This window comes from Canis lupus, chromosome 29, assembly GCF_011100685.1.
Source record: "Canis lupus familiaris isolate Mischka breed German Shepherd chromosome 29, alternate assembly UU_Cfam_GSD_1.0, whole genome shotgun sequence".
NCBI classification, from domain to species: Eukaryota; Metazoa; Chordata; class Mammalia; order Carnivora; family Canidae; genus Canis; species Canis lupus.
The window spans coordinates 25225198-25246206 of NC_049250.1; the positions used below are offsets into that span (position 1 = coordinate 25225198).

General features: G+C 36.4%; 1 protein-coding gene and 1 long non-coding RNA gene across 2 annotated transcripts in view; both read right to left on the reverse strand.

Annotated features, from left to right (window-relative positions):
* Positions 1–21009, reverse strand: part of LOC119877729 — a 122082-nt gene that overhangs the window by 90006 nt on the left and 11067 nt on the right. Inside the window, exon 2 of the mRNA XM_038579857.1 lies at positions 16321–16437. Coding sequence (XP_038435785.1) covers positions 16321–16404 — 84 coding nt within the window. The 5' untranslated portion in view covers positions 16405–16437. The remainder of the gene's footprint in view (positions 1–16320; positions 16438–21009) is intronic.
* On the reverse strand, positions 10441–13451 carry LOC119866715. The gene is made up of 2 exons (XR_005381100.1): positions 11517–13451; positions 10441–10645 (listed from the first exon to the last, which is right to left on the reverse strand). It is a non-coding gene; the product is annotated as an uncharacterized LOC119866715 (long non-coding RNA).

Below are 21009 nucleotides of genomic sequence, written 5' to 3' on the forward strand. Positions count from 1 at the left end.
GATGCCAGCCGCTCGGGGTCAAGAATCTTCCCTTCCCTTTTGGCAAAGGGCAAAGAGGGTGCGTGTGCGTGTGTGTGTGCGCGTGTGTGTGTGTGCTGGGGGGGCTGTGGCCGGCTCTGAGAACTGGTTTACCCCCTGCCCCCCCTCCCCATCTACAAACGAACTTCACCTTCCTCGCCTCCCTCCGCATCAAGTGCGCCTCCCGGCCGGAGCAGCGCAGGGGAGAGGGGCTGGAATGCGTCGGGTCTCGCCTTCCTGCTACTTCTAGTTCACTCCCTCCTCCCCCCATTCTTTCAGCTCTTTCCTATCAGAAAAAAAATTTTTTTGATAATAATAATAATAATAATAATAATAATAATAATAATAATAAAATGTCTCGTGGAATTGTATAAAGTTTCTGTGCCGATGCCCAAGTTCCTGAGGGTTCCCCATCCTGGCCCCTTCCCCCACGGAAGCCGGTGCACTGGTGTGTGTTTCTTTTGTTACCTGTGATCCGGGCGGGGGGCTCCTTTGGCGGCTCGGGCTGGGGTCCGGCCCAGAGAGGAGGCTCCAGCGGGCGCCTCTGGCCGCGACTCCTCACTTCCGCGCGGTTCTGGTGAGATCTTAGCTACCGTTCGGTGAGACACCCTCCTTGTAGGTACCAAAGGTTCAGATCGCAAACACGGACCCCCCCCCACCCCGACCCCTACACACACACACATACACACTCACACTCCACACGCACTCAGGCACACATTCGCCCCACGCCCCCCCCACCTCCAGCCCCCACCTTGCCTTTCCCCTCCCCCCTTCCCAAAAAAGCACATACACAACAACAACAACCCCCCCCCCCCCCAACCAAACAAAAACCCAAAGACAAGTTCACTGGCGGAAGATGGTGGATTGACACTGACTCAGACAGAGGCAGGTTCACCAGGAAATCTGGCGGTCCCGATTTCTGACAGTTGCATTTCCTCTCCTTGAGTCCTTCCCCCCCCCTTTTTTAATAACTCTGTTCCATGTTTAATCAAGGATCATGTAGATGGCAAAAGGAGAGACAGAGAGAGGAGAGAGAGGAGAGAGGAAGAGAGAGAGAGAGAGAGGAGAGAGAGACAAGAGACAGAAGGAGGGTTCTTTTTTTTTTTTTTTTTTTTTTTTTTTTTTATTGTGTTCTCCTGGATTTTCAGTGGCTTGATCCCTATAAACGTGGAGTGGTTAAAGCTCATATGTAGTATTATATTTTTAGTTGGGTGGATGGATGGAAGAGTCAGGGAGAGGCTGCGGCTGCCGCTGCCTTTTCGGGTGTTGCTTAGATTAAGGCTGAGACTTGGCTGCGATTGGGACGCGACAGTGACACGGGCATCGATCGCTTCCATTGAGAGCAATGCAAAAACACAGCCCGGGTATGTAACACTCTCGGTGCCATCAACATTTGTTTTACTTTATATTTACTGGCAAAACTGACAGAGCAAGCTCAGACTTTCTTTCTTTTCTTTCTTTCTTTTTTCCCCTCTTTTCTCTTTTCTAACTGAAGAATAAAAAAACAATTGTGTATAGAAGTTGTTGGAGATGATGGCTTAAATACAACAGAAAGGAGATATTTGGAATTATTTCACTACCTCTGTGACTGATTGTGTTTTAGAGTTTTTCTTCTCCACAGAGGAGCATATTACAGAAAATGAAGGTTTTTCTTTTTTTCCTTCCTCTTCTTAAAAAAAGAAAATCCTTAAGGGAATATTTGATAGTTTTCAATGTTTGCGGTTTCAATCAGCAGGAAGGCACACAAAAATAAAAGATGGCTAGCCAGCTGTTTTAACCTCTTGCACCTGGCTTCAGTGTGGGGATCATAAGGTTTATATAGTTATTTTTTTAATGGTTTTAATATTTATGGCATAAACTGGGGAAAGAGCATCACTGTGTATTTATTCAATAGCTGGTTGCTTTTGGATTTAAAAAAAGTAAACTCATATTTAAGTGTTTTCATTTTTATGGCAATGAAGATAGAGCCAATGAAATATGAGGGAAATACCATAAATCTGAAAAGTGAAATGTACCTAAGGAACAAAGAAAGGTCAGGTAAACCAGCTGTGTAAGTCAAAGCAATAGCACCAACTGTGGGGTTAGGACAGGGAGAGTGGGCTGTGGGTCTAGGAAGTGAAAGTTGCCACTAAAAGTTAAAAATGAAGGAAACATGTTCAGCTCTATTGTAATCTTTAGCAGTTTTTAGCAGATGAGCCCAAGTCTGTTCATTAATTTTGAGCTAGTTGGATTATTTTTAAAGATGCTGCACCAGCAAAGGAAAGCATAAAGGATGCTGAGAAAATCGCTGTTTAATATTGCAGAATTTACTGCTTTCATTCTGACCATGAGCCTAAATTTACACAATGAAATTTGATTATCTCTAATAACAATATTAGATCCTCCACTGGATGGATGAGAATTGAGGTGGTTTTGTTGATTGCAAGGGTTTAATGTTGCATTTCAGAATCTGATGTGGTTTGGCCTCCCTTCCATTAACTGGAAAACCCCTGAGGTTTTACAATTATTTCTTAAAGATAATACATTTAAGATTGCATTGGTAGGCTGAAGAAAAGTCATAAAGGCAAGAAGGGAAGCCCTTAATAACTCTTGAGATTCAGACATGTTCAGCAGTTAGATTGGCTCTGACTTCACCAAGGGTCGACAATGTGTCATTTCCACGAAGCCAAATTGCCCTCTGCCTATATGATATTAATGTGCAAATCAATATTTCAGGGATTAAATTTCCCTTCTTCATTTTTTATGGTTTCTACCTCAATAAGTCTCAAGTCTATTAGAAGAGGCTGGATGATTTAAAATCTTTCACTGCAGAATGGCTTGTCGTAGTCTTGTTTCACAGACCATTTTAGGATTTTTGTTATAAAGACTAAGGGCATCCTAAAGAAGTTGTGAGGGAGTATAGAGGCATGCTCAATAGCATAAAGCCCTTGTTCGATTAAGAGCTAAGAGGTATTGGAAATATAATATATATGTTTATGCAACACACACACACACATTCTGCTGCTTTAAAAATATTATGTTAATCACCTATTGATTTATTTCAAAATCAATCGAAGTCCCTTTCTTATTAGTGATTTGTTCAGCATTCTTGAGGACTATGTTAATTTCCTTAAAGAGTGTGCATGAATTGGCTTGGTGTGAAAGTATTTGGGAGGGCATTTTCATTTAGCAGTATTTTCCTAAGAAATATTTCTAGAAACCATTGTTTGTAAGAGTAATAATCAAGTGTTGTCATCTGCATACGTTGTTGTCATAGCTATCATTGCATTTTGTGGCTGAATGATTTAGCTGATATCTGTTAAAGGAGGCCTTCTCCAATTCATTTTACACTTATTTCAAGTACTTGGTAGGCACAATGTTTCTTTTAACTCTCTTGGAGAAACACATTTGTAAAAGAAAATATGTGATTTGATTGGAAATAATACAAAGCAGAAATTTGGGAGGTCAAAATAAAAGATTGTGACTTTATCACATAATCTTGGGAAGGCCTACTGTCTATCATTTGGTGGTGGTTTATAGTCTAAAACCATCTGGACCAAGTTCCGCACAGCTGCACGAATTTCATATGTGATAGAACATTTTTTCCATTCAGTGTGAAATGTTCCTTCCTAAAAAACGTACACCAGACTCGCTTAATTTAGTCTGTTAAAAGAAATGCACATGAAAAAGGACAAAAGGCTCTTTAATCTCTGCAAGCTGTTTGTTTTTCTTCAAGATTCCTGTCTGTTTGGGTTTGAAAAGTCATGTTTATTGAGGGGATGATTCTGAGGTGTGACATTAAAATAATATATGATTTTTGGACTGGTGGCCACGCTCCTGCTTAATTTGCAGAACTACTTTTTATGCCTGTCAAAACATAGAGTTAATCTATCCTTATTTACAATTAATCTCAATAAAATTAATCTTAACTATGCTTTATTCAGTGGCTTAAAATATCTAATTATATTCAATTAACTGCTGTCATAGTAATTAACATTGCTTAATTGCCTCTGCATATATTTATGTAAAGCTCATTAGGTGCTGATGCTCCCTTTTCCTTTTCTACTTGCTATTTTTGCTGTTGTCAAACCATTTTCATCTCCCAAGGTTCCACAATGTCAGTGAGAGCAAATTCTTAACATTTTCTTGAAATGAATGTTATTGCTTTTCTATGAGAAGATATTCGTTATAAGTCTTTAAAGACTAATCCAACCCCCCCCCCCCCACCCCGGGCCTTTTCCCTCATCCCTGGTCCCCACCACAATCACAAAATATTTTCTGTCATTGTTGCTAGAAATATGAGAAGCCAGGTTAAGCTTTGTGTTTATAAATGAGGAACCTTTCTGTGTCTGCCTAGGGGCTGTACCCACAGGCAGAGTTTTTATCCTCTAAGACCATTCTAAGGGTTAAAGACTTGGCCAAGGTTCAAACTGAAAAGCGCCCAGGGAAAGTGCATGTGAATATGTACAAGTTTCATGTAATTAGTGCTTAATTATATTAACATATGCAAATTGTCAACTTAGGAGCTTGTTGAGCTGGCAAAGATCAGCTAGGCACAATTGCTGTATTGTTCTGAAACAATAATGGATTTCAAGTTGGATTGTGGAAACACATAACTAGCTATCTAATTTAACTCATACCATGGTGAAATTTCATTAGTCTCCATGGAGACTGGTTTAATTGTGCTGACTAATGTTCTGGGCTGCAGAATGTCCTAAAAAGAAAGCGTTGTTTGCCTAATCCACCTTACAATGACACTTGTTTGTACATGTTTCCCTTGTGTGAGAATTTGCATATGCAAATAAATAGTTTCTCTGCCCCATTTGTCATGGCTGTTCATTACCCATGAAGAGGACATTGTTACTAGGCTGTTACTGAGTCTCCCAAGACAGGATAGTGTCAACCAGTCCAACTACATTCTTTCATAATTTGTTTCTGATTAATAGACCAGAGTGAGTCTCAGTCTCTTTGGGCATCTGCAAAGGGAAGGTCAGTTCTGTCACAGAAAAGAGTTTCTGCAGTATACTGGGGGGACTTTTTCTCCTTATGATCATTCTCCTTTTTCCATTCATTGGTTAACACCATCATATTTAAAATAATGTATTCTTGTCCTAAGAATGCCTCTACTAATAATCTCTAGTTTCCTAAAGCAAAAAGATAGGAAAAGAAAGGAGATTCTGTTATTGGAATATTAATCCTGTTTTTGACAGAAAGGTAAACTGATATAATTGCTTTTCAGTTGAAGGAATGGGGGTTTATACAAGTGTGAAAGCATCGGAAAAGGATTAGCATTTTTTTGCATAATGAAAAGCTCTGTTGAATAGGGTTCTGAATGGCTGACTGAATGACTAAGATGAAAGGAAGATGAAAATGCAGGCCCCTCTTTCTTTATGCCTATGCTCTGCTCTCTCTAAAGTTATGTTTGTCCAAGACTTGAGAAAACAAGCAGGGGCTCAGATTTCAGCAACTTATAAGATGCCCTGAGTTTTCATCATCACTGGGAAGTAATATGTATGACAATAGTGCAGCTAGAGGATGATAAACAGAGGCTTGTACGTAGAAGAGTATTCAGAAACATGCTAGGCTAGCCAAATATTGACTATTGAGTATCGAGAATTCCCAGCACTTTGCTGTCAAAAACAGTTATTTCAGAGGAGGCCAAGAGTATGGCGTGGATATTTAATTTAGTTAACGATGGAAATATATGGTGTTCCTCCTCCGCCCTCCCCCATAGGCTATAAATAGTTGTCTCAGTTGGTAGAGCACCTCATTTGGGAAAGAGTTGTGTATCCTGACTTTTGGCAATGTTAAGTGTGCTAAGTGGCCCATCAGCTTTTGTGGTCGGGAGGGGTTAGTAGAAGAGGATACAGTTATTTTCTTAGGATTTAATTCATCTTCATGTTGCTTTGTAGGTATACTGTGCATTTCATTTCAAGATAAGTCTTTTTAAAAGTGTCTGAGGGTTGTATGTTCATTTTTGGAGACAGTGGCATATAAGGTTTTCTCTTGTCACTAGTTAGAGCTGTATATCAGTTGACAACATGGTCAGGGCTCTTAATGATGTTTCTTCAACCATAATTAGGGCAGTTAAAATACCATAAGTGTTAAGACACTTCGAAAGGTGGGAATTGATTCTTTTGTACATATGTAAATCAAATGCAGTGTGGATAATTATTTATATGTATAGGTTTTAAACAACCTCTTTCCGGTTTTGGGTCACAACAGATGAGCCATTGAAGGCTGCCCCAGAGCAGGACTGAAAGATTCCACCAGATATTAACCTAACTTGTTTTGTTTCTAGAGTGTAGAACTTCTGTTTGCCTCATCACTTTCGCAGTTCAGTTGCTGAGGTACTGTTAAGAACGTTACTTGGAAACTTGGGAAATCAGAAGTGTTTTCATGTAAATTAAAGTATAAGGGTTGCCTCTTGAGTACAGAATATTGTAAAGGAAAAGTGTTTGATCTTTGTTATATAAAGTCACCAAAATTCTTTACTGGAGTCCTTTTAAAAATTTGTCAAGAAATTCTGGATTGTTTCAGAAACTTTTATGGTTAACTTTATGATACGCTTGCAAAAAGTCTTAAAAGAACAAAAAAAAAATCCACATGGAGGCTGTTTTACATGCAGAAGGGCTTATTAAGGTATTTCCATAAGAAAAATGTGTTAATTTAAAAAATAAATTCATTTATATTTTAAGACATTGTTAACCAAGCACCATGTGTTGTAACTGGCAGCTTTCCAGCCACCATGGAAGTGGATCACACATGGGTTAATAGTAGCTTATGTGATGTCTGCATTCTTAGGAAATGGGCAAAAGCCCAGGGTATTCTGATATCAAGATTTTAGGAATCAGACAGAAAGCAGAATATATGTTTATATGTGAACAGATGGACACATGTGAGAACTAAAAGTGCACAATTTCTCTTGGCACTTGTTTTAGTTATCCCTGATGATATAACCAAGATCTTAGTGCATTCGCAGTCTTTGATGGCTAAGGACAAAATGGTCTTTTAATGAGGGCTCAATGGCATTATTTTCTTGCATAAGGATTGTGCCCCTATGATCTTACTGGATTTGATGTTCTGTTAATTCCCTAGTTTCAGAGGTTCACAAGTTGCTTGGAAAGTTTGATATGGTTTCACGTTTGACTTACAATCTTCGGTCCAGGAATGGCTGCTCCTCCCTCCCCTCCCCTCAAAGGTTTGTGAGTGAAAAAAAAAATTTTTTTTTTGCCATTTTCAGGCATTTTTGAAGATATGCACACAACTTAAATATGGCTTTGACACCAAAGTCCTATTTGGCAAGTAACTTATCTCTGATATAATTAGCCATTTGAACATTCTAGAGATTGAAAAAATAAACAACATTTAAGAATTTGGGTGGCTTGACTTGGTTAATATGTCATAATGCCCTAATGGTCCAAGACAAGTCCTGAGTAGGTGTTTTAGTCATTCAGGTCAGGAGTTCGCATGCCAGCATCATGGATTTCGATGATTGATAATTTCTCATGTTTGCTTGTCCTGGGGATATGACAGTGCACAGTTGATAATTTCTGAATGGTACCCTATAGCACATACCTCTAAAGGCAAAGTTTATAGGTTCCATTGTATTCTAGCTATAAAAACAGAAAGCGTTCTGCAAGTATTTACTCAGATCTAAATCATTTTAACCAGGGAAAATTGACTTTTGGGTTAAAATATGCATTTTATAACTGTCCATAAAATTCTTTTCCTTCACTGTAAAGAAGAAAGGAAATCCATAGCTTTAACAATATTTAAAATACAAAAACATATGAGCTAGTGTGTGCCACCTGGTTGTACTGTTAAAAACAAAACAAAACAAAAGTTTGTAAGAGAGAGCTTTATGGAGAATCTTAAAATTCGTCTGCTTGGAAAAGTAAATTGAAGAAGCCCAAACATTTCCCAAAGTACCTTAATTAAATCTGAAAGGCTTTATTAATGTGGATTCTCTAAGATACAGTTCTTAGTACGTTTTTTTTCCCCCCTTACTGTTAGGAATAGTGCAAGTAAAACTTAAAGTTTTTCTGAGCCCACTCCTTAATTGAGAACGAGTCATCCATCTCTTTTGGCTTAGTACATCCATGCTAGGAGTGTGTATAAAGACACGGATACACACACCGACTCTCTTTCCGTGTTAGTATCTCTCTTTCCTTTCTAGATGTATTCATAGGGGTAGCCTGTGAAATTTTCCCTCTGTAGACTAAATTCCTTTCATTTTCTAAGAACTGGCCAACATCATCATCACAACAAGAAAGAGCAGGTAGGTTTGTAAGGCAAAGTATCAACATGCAAAAGCCTGAGAATACCCTTGAGTTAATTCAGTTCAGCCAGCTCATTATAAAATATGAGATATTGAATTCAGGAGAAGTCATCGTTGAGTAACTAAGCAAGTTAGGAAAATGTCAGGACAAAACTCAGATATCCCAACTCTAGGACCAATGGTCACACAACTATATTGGCTGCTTTGAAAAAAGGTTTGTTACCTAACTGAGTATGGTGGTAGAAATAGAGAAGAAAAGGAAAATGTGCAGTGGTAATCCAACGGTGATACTGTTTCTTCTAAGAGATGGATTTCTCTGCTACAAAAAGAAGACAAGTACAATCTGAATGGCATCTTACCACTGTGGAAATAATAATAATAAGCATAATTTTGGGTCAATTAAGAGGTCAGACTAGGTGCTTTGAATGGTCAAGAAGAGTTTATGGTTCATAAAAGCACTAATGATGATCTCAGTGAGTTAAAATGTATTCTTAATAATCAAGAACATGATGTTACGAAGAATAAGATTTCTATTCTATGTAGGGAAAGTAAATGAAGACAATGCTGTGATATTGTAAATGCAGCATAGTGCACAGAAAGCATGACACAGTAAAAAACAGACATTCTTTTGATTCTGTCTACTTTGGATTCCTTTTCATTTTATTGTATTATATTTTTTTTACATTCAAAGACAGGAACAGAAATTTACCGACTCCCAAATTCTCTGAGAAGTTCTTATATCCAAAATAGAAAGATTCAGTATGGTGTTTCTAATTCAAGTATGTGAATGTTGACTGCATTTTAAGGGCTTGGGTTCCTTTTTAATTGAGTTTAACTTAGGCTTTAGATTTTTGAAAATCTACTCAGTGACCAGTAGAAATTGTGTTAGAGCTACTAGACACCTGAATTAAATTCTTATTATGTGTGACGTTTCCAAATGATTTAATCTTTGTAAGCTTCAACTTCCTCATTTGTATCTTAAAGTTGCTGTAGAGATTACATTAACACTAAAGTGTTGCAAACATTAAAATAAGTAAATGTGACAAGGTCTGATACCTTATGTTCCCCTTTTCTTCATTTTCAATAGTTGGTTTTACTGTAATGCTCAACCAAAGAACATTTGATAAATCAAGTCTACATAGCTCTTTTGAGTAGGGATGCCCCTCTTTCTTAGAACAGAAAGAGAAATTAGGAAACAGGTTTGCATAGAAGGTGTATTCTTATTGACAGATACCTAGATGGCATCTACGTGGATAGTCCCCCACCTCATTATCTGCTACTCCATCATCATAAGTTGTTTTGGTTTCGAGGGCTTTTAGATGTTTAATGCATTTCTGGGTCTTTTCCTAAGAAGCAAATTAGAACAGGAACCGTTTTTAAATAATTCAGACCTTAGTCTATCTACATGAACTCAAGATTCCAGACTGTCCATTATATGCAATCATAGAAGATACCGCAATGCTTAGTTCAGTCTTGTTGACCCAGCTTGTTTGAAAGCCTTAGAATTAGAGGATTTCCCAAACTGGATTAGATGCCATAGAAATACCTTTCCATATTTTTTGCATTATGATATTTTGATGTGCAACAAAAACAGTACAGATACTATTATATGGTACCCTGTCGATCAAGATTTATACCAACTTAGAGAAGAGATTCAGTTATTAATAATAATCCAGTAATACTATACAACCTTTGAGTTTTCTTGAAGGATTTTATAGCCAACTTATGAGACTCTTGGTTTATCTCTTGGAGAAAATCACAATCCTTTATCTTTTTATAATAATGCATTATTCATTGGAGGAGAACTCAGGTTCAAAGATGATAAGATTCATGACAAGGGTTAATAAATTTATAATACAATTTTTGGACTATATAGCAATAAAAATCCATTTCTATTATGAATTTTCTTTTTTAAATTCATAATAATTTCTTCTTGTGATACGTGTAAAATGCACATTTGAAATTATTGTTTGCATTTTTACTGGGAAATGTAAGTATACTTGGATTGTAAATTTCCAGCTTTGAGTTTGATTTTTGCTTAACATGTGTGGCTCATGATCTTTGTTAAAATTTTTCTTAAAAACAAAAGTGTATGTCTTGCCTATGCTCTGGTCATTTATGAGTGGCCCTGGACTTGACAATTCACTTGAAATACATTAATATAGAGCTAAACATTTATTGAATACAGATAGGATAATGGTATATTTTACCAGCAGAAAAACAATTAGCATCTTAGCATTTTTCATGATGCTTGTTTAAGTGTTTCTTCAAATAAATTTCAGCCTCCATGAGGGCAGCAACCATATCTGTTTAATCACTGTATTGTGACAGATATAATTGGCAAATCTTTGGTGCTCAATGAAATACCTATTGAATGAATGAAAAAAAAAAGAATAATAGTTAAAAATATAAATAGAAAATTTCAGTTTACTATTCTACTGGAATCTGCCTCTCTTCTTGAAATCTAGATACTGAAAAGAAATATACAACCTTAAAAACATCTGGGCTTGTCTTGGAAAACTCCATAGGGAAAACTATCTTCTGCGCAATCTAAATGGGTTTTTATATTAGAACCATAGATTGCTGTAGTCAGAAGGGATATAGCATAATCTTCTCGTTTAACCCATAAGGAAACTGAAGATCAGAAATTCCTGGGAAATATCACATAACTTCAGAGCCTAGCTGATCAGACCTAATGTGTATGTGCCCTTCAGCAAATTATTTAGCATTTTTCACCTTACTTGGCTTAGCTGCTCCCATATCCAGAAATTCTGTAATATTAACGTGAGAATAATTTCTGTAATGCTAGAGATTTTTTCATTTGTGCAATTGTTCCAAGCAAAGGAAGATTTTTCGGTTGGTACAATTTCTAAGATGACCACAGCACAAACTGATTTGCCTGGGATTGTAAAGTTAAGCTGCTCAAGATAGACAAGAATTGCTTGAAGGGTGAAAACTTGCAGGAAAAATGGGGTGGGTCATTTAGTTCTTGAAATGAAGCAGGGTGCAGATTAGGAATCATTATGGTTTGCCAGAAGTCGCTGGTCATAGAAGCCTGTTTAAGTGCTCACTGTCAACAAGGAAATCATGGGCAGTACTTACAGTGGCTCACCTCTGATTTATTCATAAACCTCACACGAGCACTTGGCTTTGTTCTTGCTCTAGTAAGGGGGACTGATGCCAATAAGAACAGGAATAAAGAGCTCCTTGCATGGTCCAAGAGTGAATAGCACTTTACCTCAAAGCCTGACCTCCTTTCCTGAGGTCTGTTATGCTACAGTTGACTCTGATTGGCTGTGTGTTCGCAGATGAAATGAGAGAAGAGGTTATAACAAGTATCTACTCTGTAAACTCCATAGTATACATAACAAGAACTACATAACTGGAACTTGGGTTCTAACTTAACCTAAACGTTGTGATATTTATGCTAAATGGAAAAGCTTCCTTTTCCCTTCTCCTTTGAAGCTTGAAAAGTTTTACATTTAATAATGGTTGGAAAAATACTGCTTCCTTCTAATTGAAGAATAACAATGATCTGGAAGTAAAGTGGGTTTTGACAATCCCTTTCTCCATTAAAATGAATTTAGAGAGACTTAATAATATAGGAAATTAAGGGTTCAGGAATAAAATATGTACTACTACACTGAGATAAAAACAACAACAACAAAAAAAATGGGCTTGCCGATTGATTAGCCATATTTATCTGAGACTCTTTATTTGTGCCACTTCACAAATTACACTATGTTCCAGCCACCCATGTCGAAGAGAAGGGACCTTTAAGAGACAGTCAGCTGGCTGGTTTGTACTGGGGCAGAGGTTGAGTAGAGTTACTTAAATCCCCAGAGCAACATTTAGTTAATGCTAGTCTTCACCAGCCGCCCCCCCCCCCCATTCCTGTCCACTTTGGCTTCTCTTTTTTTCCTTTTGATGAAGTTGGTCTCTTACTACTTAAAGTGCAGATATTTACACAAAAATTTCCTCAGATTTTCACAACACATTAACCCAGAAGAGCCATATTAGGAGATGGTGATGAGAGTTAATGATATATCTTTAGATAAAGCCATCCTCCCATGCAATCACATCAGAGTCATCAGCTCATTTGTCATGGCTGAAGTGAAAATGTCAGGACCAATGAGTGTATGAGTGCTGAAGGGGGCGAAAGGGCTTTTGGAGAGAGACATTTTTGTGCTGGGAGTTAGCCATGGCTTAGATTTAGCTCCAGGGAAATATTGGGATTAGCCAGCACTGTGTACAAATCCTTAGCATAACAGAATTAGTTGGGAAGGTGGAGAGGTGGGGTCATGAGGATGGGTACATTTCTAGAGTTGTGCTCTAGGATGCAGGCCAGAAACTATGGAAAAGAATGAGGTGACTTATTAAAAATTGTTTTAAGGGATGTGGTATATGCAGGCTCATTGATTTCAGCAAGGTTGAAGGCATAGATTTGAATGGCATCAAGGGAAGACCTGCAGTAACATGCACTAAATATGTATATATGGCGTTTGTTTGAATTCGGTTGCATTAAGAAATAATTTAGATCTAACATCTAAAAGCCTTTTGGGGGAGATAATATTTGAGTACAGAAAGGTAAGGTTCAGACATAAAGTACTTTTGATAGTATTTTAGAGTGGAAGTTAATACTTAATTTAAATAACAGTAATGATAGTGAAATACTTGTTGCATTGTTGAATTTACACAAGACTAGGAAGCTAAACTTTCTTTACACAAACTTCATTCTGAAACTTTAATTGAAAAGTAACTTATTTTCTTTAGTTACAGAAGTTCTTATCTTTGATAGACCAATACAGCAGATTTATTTCATTTTGAATCCAGTGAACTGTTCTCTTTCAGATAATGTACCCATACAACCTTTTCTTGTTTAATTCTATTGATTTACAGTGTTAAAGTGAAATAATCTGATACCTGTTTCCTGCCCTTTGAGTATTTGTCGTCAAAGAAGCTGATTAGTTTTTTCCCCCAGCTCTTTAGCTGTTTTAAATGTATAATTATCATTGCATGTCATTTGATAGCTGCACTAATTGCTGCCAACTATTGTCTGTTTGCACTTAATGCTGAAACCTGATCAACATCCTGCTTTGGTTGATGTTTGGTGGTAAACTTTAATTAACTCTTATTGCATTGAAGAAGAGTTCAGGCTTGGTGCTAACTAATCATTTACCTTCATTATGTCCTGACAGCTCCACTTGTTCTTGGTCCTAATAGATACACCAGTCAGTAAATAAACCTGCAAACCTCATGCCTTTATAGTTGCTCCACACTGGTATTTTGCTACTTAAAGTATAAGATAATTGGGCCCAGATAATTAGTTAGTTAGTTTAGTATCTCTAGTTCTGCAGACACTAATCTTAATTGCCTCTTTCATGCTGGACAATTTCATTTTAATAGAAACTGTAGATTTGAGATAACATTATTCCTTCAACATGGTTCCTATGAACATGCATCTTTTGAATCAATACAATTAAGCTTGTCTCCTGTTGGAATTCTTGTCATTATTTTTCCTGAAATACTTTTCCTGTAATGATATTGAAGTTAAAGTAATCAGGTTACCAGCAGATCATGTAAAATTCAACTCAAAATTGCTGGCTGCTTGATTTTAATTTGTCTGACATCAAGTTTGTTTGAAAAGGGATAATATGTGGGTAAACCAAGGAGCTTATAATTATGGTTGACGTTTGTTTGTTTATAATGAAATCTAATTAAAGTTCATACATTTAAAACACAAAAGTTAATTACTGAATTGCTCACTTCACTTATGGACAGCAGTCAAATTAACTTTCAGGCCAAACACACACACACACACACACACACACACACACAAACAAAGGGCTCTTCATAACAGAAATAAAATAACCAACTAATCTTAGTGATCAAACATAAATTTGCCAATATTTCATCCAGAAGAAAACTTGGCATTCCACTTATGTTCTCTATTATGTTGGTCCTATGTGGTTTTTAATATAAAATGATTTAAAATATTTACATGGGATATAAAAAGAGACTTGTATTTTGTAGACTCCAGGAGTATTGTATAAAAACAGGTACTTGGTAGTGATTTTAAAATTTATGCATATAGCTTTCTTCATTAAAACTATTTTGAAATCGTGTGAAGTCATTGAAGTCATTGCTCAGGGAATAGGAATGTTTGTTGGAATACCTGACCTGTAATTAGCTTTATGAAAATAATTATGGTAGGTTTAGCCTACAAAGAATGATATATTTTTTTTTAAAAAGTAAGAATGTACTCACCCTTTTACACTTAACTGCTACATTGGTTATGAGATCATATTGGTGGAAATCATGAAATTCAGATAATTACAATTGTTTTCCCTTTAGGTATTTAATTACCAGTAGTTCAATAATGGACCTTATATCATAGATAAAGAAGGAAAAAATACTTGTACATGTTAGAATATATTGTTTTCACATTGTATATGAGATAAAATATATGTGCGGGATGGTTTTCATTGGTCTGGTAAATCTCTTTTTGAAGTTAAATATTCTATAGTTACAAATGCCTTTATAAAACCAATTAAGTTTTTAAATTGTTACTATGTGGCAATTTAAAATGGTTATCTACTAAACACTCTGTGTGTAAACCAGAGCGAAAAATAAATAAATAAATAAATAAATAAATAAATAAATAAAAATAAATAAACCAGAGCGATTACTCAATTACATTTTAAAAGACTAGAAATATAAGCATTAAAAACGTGGCAAATATTATTTACAGATCTTTAAAAATGATTGATACAGTCCATATTTTTCCAAGGAAAACTAAAAGGCTCCATGTTCAAGCTTTCTATTTAGAAGTGTTATTGACTTGAACTTTCAAATATAGTAGGGATTGTAGGAGAGGAGTCTAAGGGAAAATGATTCCTTCCATTATTGAGATGCTTTGCAAAATCGAGTGTAATTTACACAACCTTTTAGTATTTTCTGTAAGCATATTTATATATATTTTAATATAACACGTGATTGATTTGTAGATTAACATTTATTTAGGGAAGAAAAATGAAAAGGATCATATAGTCATTTAACTCTGATCCTACTTTGCATATTTGAGACAGAGAGAAGATGATTAATACTTATGTATGGCTGGGTAACTGGCATTCAGATGTACCTTTTTTTCTTCTATAAAGAAAGAAAGAAAAAAGCCAGTATATTCTCATAGTATTGGCAAACAACAGCTTTCTAGTAATGCTTTAGCTGATTAGGACATCCTTACCCTTTAATGAAGCAATCACTACAAAGCCCCAATGTCAGTTGGAATACTAGCAAAACAGTATCAAAGAAGGAATCAGAAAGAGGCACTGAACATAATTACAGTTCATGTCCTTGTCTCACACCAATGCAAACTATTCATTTTCAATTAGAATGAATAAGAAAATTAGAAATCAACTAGATTGGTTAGAAGTACCAAAGTTTGTTTACAGAGGATAACTAAAGTATTGAGTCCATCTTGCTCACTGATTATGAAATTTTCCTGAAGCAAACAAATAAAATGAGTCATATAATAGTGTAATTTGGTTAAGGAGAGATTATTGATTTCTCTCTAAGGAAAGTCACTGGAGTTTGATTAAAGTTGTGAAGAAAACTGAGTACAATTCCCATTTCCCACAACTGTACAAATCAAGGACTGTTGGATTCACTGGAAAACTGTACCTTTTCTCTTTAGTTCTCCAACACGCATTTAATGATATGTAATTGTCACTAGACGTCCATGTAGGGTTAGGGATATGAGAGGGAATGAGAGAAAATGAAGGTGGGCAGAGAAGGAGAGGAAGAGAGAGAAGCGAGGGAGAAGAACACTACGCCAATCACAAGGGTCCTGTTTATAGAGTAGGAAATAAATCTGCATTGAATAGCTAATTTAGGTTTTAATGAGGAAAATAAGGGGAAATGACTTAGTTGACTTGCACACTCATTTTATTTTTTTTTTGGTAAACTTTCCCTCTTTAAAAATTTGCTTATTTTAAATGCTTAATATATTTGGTTACATCCTTCTATTCAAACTTAATTACCTTCTCCCCTTTGTCGTGACATGGGTGGAAAGTTTTTGCCGTGTCAGGAGAGGTCGTCACACATTCTTTTGCAGTTCTCTTCATTAATTCCTTCTTGCAGAAGCATTTTCTCTCGTGCTGGGAAGGTAGAAGGGTGTAACAGAAGAGCCCTGAAACATCAGCAGGAAGCTCTAAGCTGGTTAATGCAGTATAATTGTCTGGACATAGACTGGTCTTTGTTTGTGTGGTTCACTCCGAATCAGCTGTAATTAACTCCAGAGTGTTTCCAGATTGCCAGCAAAGAAAAATTACAGCTTTTCTGTTTTAAATTGTAAAGCTCACAAACATTAACTATGCAGATTGCTTTTACTTTGATATATTTCTATCCTGTAAGGAAAAAAAAAAAAAAAAGCTTATTTGGCTCCCCCCACCTCTAAAAATGTGCTTTTGTTAAGTTATTTGATTTAGTGTCTATTGGAACATAATGGCTCCTTAATAGTTGAAATCTTTTTACTTAATATTTTCAATCCTTTGACATCCTTGTATTTGCCTTCCTTCTTGCTAACGTTTTTAATACCGCAATGGGAAAGAAGTTATGTAATCTTTTATGAAATACTAAACATATACTAAAATAAGCAAATTGCAGAGAAAGCTGCCTATAGAAAACCACCAGCACCAACTTAAAAGACTGAGATCAAAGATGTATTCTGACGTAAAGGGTGCTGCCACACAGGTACTTTACCTGTGTTTTGATATATCAAAAGAGAGACTATGAGAAAAGGGCAATTTCATCACCCTCTTCTCCTGGTCAGCACACCACACCCTTTTAAAAGCTTCTGTACAGTAGTTTGTAATTATGAATTCCAACATGGGTAAAAATGAGGTAGCGGTGTGAGCTAATACAGCCTAGTACACAAAAGATCTGTCAGCAACTGATGCAAAAAAAAAAAAAAAAAAAAAAGTCCAGCCAAAAATCTTTTTTTTTCTTTCTTCTGAATTTAACAATAAGGAATTTAAGCCTCAATGTGGCTTTAGCAACCAAAGAAAAGAAGCTCTTGGTGTCTGCATAATACCACTTTGATGGATTTTTTTCATCAGTTCTCTGTACGTGGCAACAAATAAACAAGTATAATTATACTTGTGAAGGTCTATTCATTGCTTTGTCAGGATTAGATATATGTGCCGTTTTCACACTGCGCCTCTCTTTTGTCTTTGCCTAACTCACTATGACATATTGATAGAGGATTTGGAATGGGGAAAAGGCCACAGCAGAGACAGTGATGACCTTTTGGAAACTTGATATAATTCAAGGATTTTTCTTTCTTTCTTTCTTTCTCCCTTTCTTTCTTTTTTTTTCTTTTTCTTTTTCTTTTCTCTCTTCTCTCTCTCTCTCTCTCTCTCTCTCTCTCTCTCTCTCTCTCTAGGATTTGTTACTTGTTACCAAATTCTCTTGTAAGTGGACAACTTTTAACCCGTTAAAATGGAGTAAATAAAGACTCAAAGTGCTAGGAGGTTGGCTGAAGAGCAGAGGAGAATAAAAACAATAGGCTAAGGGGCGCATTGGTCTTCTTTCCCAGCACTTAGCAGAGTGGCTAACCTAGCATTCCTTTCCCATTATTCTGTCCTCTTGATCAGATCACGTTCTTTTTAATCATTTCACAAGCACTGTCTCACTGGACCGTAGAGGAAGGCTGGGACAATCTCAATTAAAAAAAAAAAAAAAAGAGGTAAAACTGGCCTCTCTGATTTTGGGTTCTAATGGGAACTCTGCATTCTGAATGCAAAGGAATTCTTCTATTGTTCAGAAAGCACCCTCTTTCATTAGCCAGGCTCCTTGTAGGTGGGTTTGGTCATTTAGCAGAGCTGAGTTTAGGCAGCAGTGACTGCAGGACGAAAGCAAGGCAGAACTAGCAATAAAAGTTCTTTTTCTGCATATTGTCCATTAGTTCCGAAAAAGGGATTTACATGATCAAAGTCACTGATCTTGTGAATTAGTGAGAATACCAAAAAATGTGTACACATATTCTAAGCAGACCAGCAGGTATGTATTGTTCTGAATTTAGCATTAAAATTTATCAGTTGTTCTCTCTGGGATTTCTTGAGGACTTTGGTGATTTTTTTGAAAAATAGAATGCTTGGCAATAGAGAATAGAATTGGTAAAAACTAAAAAGAAAACAGCTTAAATAGAGAAGCAGCTTTTATGGTGAGTTTACTTGTTACGCAGTCATTTTGAAATGAATCTGTGGTTTAAGTTAAATGGTTGTCTTTGTGGTCTTTTTACTGGGACTTATAAAACTTTGGTATAAATTTCCTAAATGGGTCACATTGATAAAAGAAAGATCTTGTCTGACATTGATGAGAATGAAATCACTTAGCATCATATTTGGTATCACTGCATATACTGATTTAATAACTTTTTAACTGCACAAACTAAAGTGACTCCATCGAAATATACTGGCAACCAGTGCCATGGTCATAGTCAATAGCTACAAATTTTAAAAAATCAGTTATTATTAGTTGTATCAATCCAAATAGGTTTGCCATTGTTGCTTTGGGAATGAAATGTAAATGTAAATTTGATTGTATAGAAGACTTATTATGTATTTGATTCAGTTTCTGATTAATGTGTAGCTTATTGAGAAAAAATTGATAGGCAATTTCCTGTAAAATTATGTGGGAGTATTGTAACAAGATGTATCCTACTGCTTTGACCTGTGATGGATTCTTTAGAGTAGTTTTCGTAATTTTTTTCACATAGCAATAATGTTACATTTTTGAAAGTTACTTCTGGCTCTATTAAGATAAAATAAAAAGATAAGATCTACTTCATATTAAGAAATATCGAGGTGATACATTGCAGTGTCCATTTGGCATCTGGCCAAAATTATTAACCACACATTACATACAACTCATTTGAGGTGTATTCAGCATGTGTGTAATAATTCTAGCAAGTGCTTCTGTGGGCTGAGAACTGTTGTAGGGGTATAGGTAAAACAGAATTAAAATGATAATAAAAGTAGCCTAGAAACTCTTTTACAAAGCTGTAAAGTGCTTGGAAACTTTTCTTACTTTTGTAATTAAGGTGAATTTTCTTCCATATACCAGCCTGTTATCTGATTATGGGAGGGGGGAAGACACCCTGAGTTTTGGAACTTTTCATTTTAATCTTTTAGTATCATTAATTCAGTATTATTTAGCGCCTTCCTTCACTCCAACTCTCTAGTCTCCCCCTGACTTCCTCATTTCCCTCAGTCTAGCAGGGCATTATATTTTAGACATTTTGGCTGTCCTTCAGTATGTATACACATTGTGCAGATTTGGTAACTGCACAGGTAAACATTAATATTTGTGGACTAATTAGAAAATTATTAGGTTTTCATGCTTATGGTTATCAGATTATTTCAGTGGGTTTTCAAAGCTGCATGCATGCCATGAGGATAATTAACCTGGAGCTCATCAATGATTAAAATTACACACTAAGCTTTGTGATGTTTGATTCGTGAGCAATTAGAGTGTCATTTTAACCATTGCAGATACCAAAACGAATTTTGATTTCATTTTCCATCTATGTAGATCTTTTGATGTATTTTTAAACTGATCACTTCCTCTCTGATTTAGTGGACAAGATTAAATTTGATTACGGTAAAGAGTATTAAGAAATTATCTTTCATACTTCATATGTCTGTGACCTTCAATGATGTCTTTCTTTGATAAGAACTTTTAAAAAGGAATTTCTAAAATACTTAATATTGGTGAGCCCAGAACTTTGTTTTCGTCTTAGCTCTCTGTCACTGTGAAGTCTATGCAATAGAATATAGCAGGGTCAGGGGCATCCAGAGCGAGGTACTGCATGTCTCTCTTAAACAATAATAATATGTGGGATCCCTGGGTGGCGCAGCGGTTTGGCGCCTGCCTTTGGCCCAGGGCGCGAATCCTGGAGACCCGGGATCGAATCCCACGTCGGGCTCCCGGTGCATGGAGCCTGCTTCTCCCTCTGCCTGTGTCTCTGCCTCTCTCTCTCTCTCCGTGTGACTATCATGAATAAATAAATTTAAAAAAAAAAAACAATAATAATATGTAATGTAACAGAGCAACGTCAACCTTTCAGATCTCAGAAACTGCCAGCACATGTGAAAGTGTGGATACTTTTAAATTAAGGGGCTACTTGCCTTGAAGTTATGAGTCCCTTCAATTTCAAGATTTGAAAGAAGGTTGCTTACCTGCTTCATAAAATCAAGACAGTGCCTATGTCATAGGCTGAAAATAAATACTAAAGTTTCAGACCACTCAACTGTTGTGTACAGTGCCATCATTCTGCAAATGGAGAGATCTGCAGGGACTCAGAGAAGCTTAAACTGTAATCAAGCTGCTATTACAGTAGCTGAGGGTTGCAGGCACACATATAAGTGGGCACACACACACACACACACACACACAACACCTGCACACAGAAGAGAAATGCATTTCCACCAATATATATATGCCCAACTTTTCCCTGGCACCTTATCCTGATGCCAGAAACTGATATGACTTTACAGAGTGCATCTTGTTCTCAACAAAGGGAATTTATGGTCTGAGATGCCTGCCTGCAAAAAACTAAAAAAACTAAAAATATATTTTTTTAAATGATTGAAGGATTTTCATCAGTAGTGCTTGCGTATGATTTGTTAAGCCAGGGGAGATGTTGATTGAGGCAGTGGTTGAGAGAT